Source organism: Adiantum capillus-veneris, chromosome 11 (assembly GCF_014529385.1).
Source record: "Adiantum capillus-veneris isolate H3 chromosome 11, ASM1452938v2, whole genome shotgun sequence".
Lineage (NCBI taxonomy): Eukaryota > Viridiplantae > Streptophyta > Polypodiopsida > Polypodiales > Pteridaceae > Adiantum > Adiantum capillus-veneris.
In genome coordinates, this window is record NC_140941.1 from 665,734 (window position 1) to 671,733 (window position 6,000).

Sequence of the window (6,000 nt, forward strand, 5' to 3'; positions counted from 1 at the left end):
AACGTGCTGATGCTAATGGGTACTGATGCTATTGATGCTGAAGGGTATCGATGCTACTGATGTTGAAGGGTACTGAGGTACTGATGGTCTATGTCGACGTCGATAATGTCGACGACGGGTACTGCAGGTTCTATGCCGACGACGGGTACTGCGGGTTCTATGTTGAAGACGGGAAGGTCGACGATGAGGTCTATGTCGAAGACGATGAAGTCGACGACGAGGTACTAAGGGTCTTTGACGAAGACAGTGAAGTCGACGACAATTCTGTGTCGAAGACGGTGATATCGACGACGGTTCTGTGTCAAAGACAGTGATGTCGACGACAATGGTGGCTGTGACGATGACGACAACGATGGTGTCGCCGTCAAGTCCAGGACTACGACGACGATGACAAAGGTGTCATCGTCAAGATAAGGATCTGCGATGACTATGACGATGTCGATGACGACGATGGTGTCGACGACGGCGACGTTAGGCTGGAAACTGAAAACGCTATACTTCCTGATGGGGATCTACTACTACTGCAGCACTGCGGCTTGAATTGCAACCCCAAGGCCGCACTTGGGCTGAAAATGCAAAAACGCTAGGCTGACCTGGCTGAAAACTGAAAACACTAGGCTGATTTGGGTTCTGCTTGGCCAATGAAGTGAGGATCTGCAACCGAATGGGGAGGATCTGCGAAGCTAAGGGCTGAAACTGAAAACGCTGGTGGCTGATGGCTGAAAAACGCTGGGCTGAACTGCTGAGAAAACGCTGGGACCTGTGGGTGCCTACCTGCTCTGCTGCGGGTGCCTGCCCTTCTATCTCCTGCTTCTTTTGCTTCTACTGAGTGCCCAATAGGTTTTATTTATAGGAATTATATGCTGGGTAGGTCAAGCTTCCCAACAGACTTACAAAAAGAATTCCAAAAGTCACTTTTAATAGAATGACTTATAAGAGATGGTTCACGCAGTAAAATGCCTGCATGATGAAATGATTGTTCTTGTGCAAGAGAGGGTATGCAACTATGACCGGCCTAGGCATGTACGTCCTGCTAGAGGCTCACAAAGTGCCAGGCTAATGCCAGGCTCAATCCTAAGCTAGGCTATGACTAATGCTAAACCATGGCAGAAGCGTGTCCGCGTGGCGCAAGTGACGTGCGACGTGACAAGGTAACTCACTTCGGTTGGAGAGTATCCACTGGAGTAAAGCATTCTCTCTTACTTTGATTCAACGCTCTCCTAGACAAGCATACTTTCTTTCGCAAAAAGGGATATGCCAGGTTGATCATGAGATGGATGACTCGGGACAGGTTCTTTCTTTTCTTGCTGCCGCTCTTCGTTATGAGCTGGGACCTCATTATTGGCATTTGTGGTAGTAAATTCAGCAATCACTTGCCGATGTTCCCCAGTACCTCCATTACTTGGGGACTCATTAAAGAAATTTTGGACTCTCAAACGAGCCCTATAAGGACTTTGACTTTTTGTCTCTTGTCCAAAACAAGCGCACGGTAACTTTTTTACAAATAAAATCAAAACTTGTCGGACCTTTTTGATTTAGAATGTACTCATCGAGATCTATCCATTGATATATAGCATGACATTAGATTCCTTATATTCTAGAATATTCCATTTTTGTGACAACTCTGTCTTATAAATAGAATCTCTCCCGAAATTTCAGCTTCAGTGGGGAGGCCATAACTTCTACAAAACAACTCCAAATTTGCCAAAGTTTGGGTATTAAGAACCTAATTTCTAAGATCTTTCCAATGATAGTTGATTAATAGGGTCCAAAGCATTTATGTACTTCACCGGGTTGCCCACTTTGGACAACAGAGGCAAAATCAAACCTCCTTATAGGGCCCCTTTGAGAATCCAAATTTTCCATAATACTCGGCTTTCTAATTGGCATCTCGCCCATACTAAGCTGGACCGCATATCAGCTGGGTCAGCTTAAGCTTTGCTGCAATCTGATGCATGGATTGTGTCTCATGGAAATCAACTATGGTCACTCTCCAAGTCTCAGTTGTGGTGGCAAAGAACGCTATCTCGCATTTGGAAAAATCACCTACCACTCAAGGAATGCATTTTCTTATACGATGCATGGTGGGTGCTCTACCAGTTGGTACTTTGTTACATATACAATGCATTGTCTCCTTTCGTTGTTTTTGATGTCATGGGGTTGATAAATCTGTTATGCATTTGCTTTGGGATTGCCGTTGCTCACAAACTTTCATCAAGCAAGTGTCCTCTACTCTACACCTTCGCTTCCCATCCGTAATCTTTCACAGACGATTCTGGATTTTTGAAGTCCTCCAACCGCCACAGTCTCCATTTGAGGTCTTCTTCAGTTGGGTCAAGTTTTGGGTTATGTGGCCCATATGGCACCAACGTAATTCTCAAATGTTTCATGCACTGGAGATTGACCCTTTACCTTACTTCAAGTTTTTGCTTGGACAAGCACTACACTATGCTTATGATGTGGGAGACATCACTCTTGAAACCTATAAGATTTTCTATGATTGTTTCTAGCTTTCGGAGTATCATGATGCTCCATCTTTTGTACTTCTTTATCGTGGTTTCCCACTTGTAAATTAAATCAAGATTTACAACAAAAAAAAAGCGTGTTTGTGTATGCGTGTGTGTATTGGGATTTGAGAGCAAGGGTCCCCTATTTGGGGCAAGGGGCTATAAAGCACCCCTTGGAAATTCACTTTGTCATTACACACAAGTAGCACACAGAATTTGTAAAGGTCAAAACAGTCATGCAACATGTGATGATGTTTCATAAAAGATATTATGACAAAAAAACGTAAAAATCTAAAGGGCTAACATTGCAAAAGCTAAATATTGCCCCTTTCATATGTAATTAAAGAAACATAGGTCTTTATCGTACTTAAACTATATGCGTGTTTTGTAGAAAGGAGATTGGAGAAATTTTTACCCTACTGGCCCATTCTCCTTAATAGTGCAAGGATTATAGCTCTCACAAGCCCACAGAAAATGAAAGCACAATGCCCCTTCGTTCCCTAGAAAGGCTGTTATTATTCTTTAGTTTCTCGTCTCGACACACGCATAAAACTTGGCACAAGATTGTAGAATGACAAAAGCAAATGAGTTTAGGACAAACCTTATAAAGGGCCTTGCCAAGGTCACGAGTAAGTGTGCCTTCTGCCATGCTCCTTCCCCAGTTATTACCCATAGCTCCAACAACCATCTTGGCCATACTTCCTCCTGAGACGATGTTCAACGGGAACCAAAGGGGGACCTGAAGTTAGAAAAACGTGCAAACTGTCACGACTCAAACACAGAGCATAATTATTGCTGCAACGTGATCACGTTTAACTTCACAAGCCATGGTGAGAGGCTGATTCAAAAGGTGATCTTTTACGCTAAAATGTGATCCCATGACTGGACACGTACACAGGTAATTTGAGTACAATTGATCATTTGCAAGTAGGGGAGTCGTAGAATGCTTACTTGCTTATCCCGGACAAAGATGACGAACTTAGGGTTTCCATCATCCTCAATCTTAGGCAAGGAGGGGATGCGCTGTGGCTGGGGGATGCCAGCGCCAAAGCGACGCTTGCCCTTGCCTGCCCTTACTACCAACGAGAGGGAGCTCTTGCGAGAATCTGGAGTCGTGAAGGAAGGAGAAAAGAGGCGCGGGGCCAGGATCGACGATTTAAGTTCCACACTTCCATCGCCACACTCCTTGCCTCTGCTACTGCTTCCACAATGATGATAATGGCTTCGCGCGACCACAGCGTCCATGATTATACTTGCCTGCGCACCAGCAGCTGATGAAGAACTGCCCACATTTTATCCACAAATACGTTCTTTTCATTGAATCGTGCCACGTGTCTATATTTTCCCAATTGGCAAGAGTCAGCACTATCTAACCCCTTGTATCGACGACTCGAACTCAATACCTCCTCATTGGCAGCCCAACGCCCTAATTACGCTCCCGTGTGGGTTTGCTTGTCCCCAAGGCGAAGCCACTGTCTCATAAAGTGAGCTCGGATAGGGCTAAAAGTAAACCCGGACCGAAAAAGTAAACATGGACAAATCGGACGGCGTCCGTGCTTCGTAGGAAATGTGCTTCACTTCAGTGCCCTAGATCCCACCGTTTATACTTCATTTAATACCCCGTGTTAGATAGTGCTGAGGTTGGAAAGCCTTGACTGTTTAGGGCGGGTTCAGACTCTCCGCATCCATCCTAGAGGCGCTCTTTAGTTCGTACAGCCACCTATATGTTTTCTATCGCCCCTGTGTGACGGCAACTTGGAAATATAGAGGTGGCGGTATTCGAGGTCTAGTGCTCAAAGCTCTGTCCGTGTTCTACGCCAAAACGCGCGAGGCAAGCTTCAGGGTGGTAAGGCCGCCCGTAAAAAGGGTGGGTCCAAAAAGCTTTCATAAAATTTTCATCCAATCTTGTTTTTCCACGTCCTCGCTACACCTTGGTAATCTACTCTCGGGTGGGCAATCTCAACCCCCCCTTAGGCCCAGACGCGGCGCAGGATAGCGCGCAAAAAGAGAGATTTGCCAGAAAGTGCAGACACAAAATACATTTGTAAAATTCAGTTTGTGGTACCAACAAATACACAAAGTGTAGCTAGAGATTGGTTGTCGAGAGTCTCCAACAGGGGTAGGGTCTACCCAAGGTGCGATCTCAATATAACGGACATCAAAGCCAACCAATTGCCTTTTTGCAACTTGTGGCACAGGCCTTTAGGTGTGGATTCATTGAACCTTGGGTAGGGTCTACCCAAGGTGTGATCTCGATGTAACGGACATCAAAGACAACCAATTGCCTTTTTGCAACTTGTGGCACAGGCCTTTAGGTGCAGATTCATTGATCCTCAACACTCACTCTCACGTTGCAATGGGATCTATTGCGGGGAGGGGGAGGCAAGCATCTCGAGGTGATTGAGAGGGGGATCCCCCATAAACTGTACTAAAAGATGCACCCTCTATATAAGATAGCGCATCCCATCAACCTTTCATTTGCAAGTTGACACACCTGTTTCGAGTGAGCTTGCAATAGCAACATAGTGTTTAGAGGAGCTTTTACCTGGTATGAACCAAGTAGAGATAGTCAAAAGGTGATTCTCTTGTGTGGGGGGTGGTTGAAGCACCCCTCAACTAAACTGCCGCACAAAAATTTGGATGTAGGAAGTTGAACGTGTCACCTGATATGGGACTTTTGTTTGAGTCATCAAGGGTCGGCACCATTAGTGAGCCTATGGGAGAGCCCTCTAAATGGCTCTCAAAACAAAATTTCCCATGTTGTCCGTGAAAAGTGTGTCTCAACTTGTTGAAATATCAAGCTCAACCCATGGGCCTAATTAATGACTTCTCGCCTACATTATCATTGGCATGAGATAGTGGACATATCTCGAATTCTCCAACATGGTCCACCTGCCAAGAGTGATGGCCACTTAACTTGCCAGCTCACTCACTAGCGATTTCACATTGACCATTGTATATAGTTCTTATTATGTTGTATTTCCCACTTATGTTTGGTAGACCTTATCATCATTTTGTGCAGCTTTGTGTCTCCACCTCCATTGTGTGCTCTATTGGTTTTGTGTGTGTGTGTGTGTGTGTGTGTGTGTGTGTGTATGTGTGCTTGCAAGAGTTCAAGGTATCTCTTTACATGGTATCAGAACCTTGGTGTGGCTAAGGAGTTGTGAGCGACAAAAAGGTGCAACAAAAGAAGTTGCTCCTTGGCGTGTTGGTACTACACTCACCCCCAGGATTTTCAAGAGACCGACAAAAATCTTTGATCTTAATTATTTTTGTGGGACATTGTGTAGCTCAAGATTCTGAAGTGTCCTTTGAAATGTATTTATGCATTCATATTTCATTTTTTGACATGTTTTGCCCTTCGTTCTAGAGTTAGAGTGCATTCGCGTGCAAGAGCAAAAAGGTTCAAGTTTCCACAAATCCCCAATTTTCGTGTAGTAGGAAGCTCAAGTGGTGTTTTAGTTTTCATAGCAACTGTGTAGTACTATGAAGT

At 44.7% G+C, this 6,000-nt stretch overlaps 1 protein-coding gene across 1 annotated transcript in view; it reads right to left on the bottom strand.

Moving 5' to 3' along the window:
• The window catches only part of LOC147446789 (protein HHL1, chloroplastic-like), a 43,549-nt gene extending 39,764 nt beyond the window's left edge, over positions 1–3,785 (bottom strand). Inside the window, exons 1-2 of the mRNA XM_086522772.1 lie at positions 3,459–3,785; positions 3,109–3,246 (exon numbers count right to left, since the gene is read on the bottom strand). Coding sequence (XP_086378898.1) covers positions 3,109–3,246; positions 3,459–3,752 — 432 coding nt within the window. The 5' untranslated portion in view covers positions 3,753–3,785. The remainder of the gene's footprint in view (positions 1–3,108; positions 3,247–3,458) is intronic.
• Between the last annotated feature and the right edge of the window lie 2,215 nt (positions 3,786–6,000).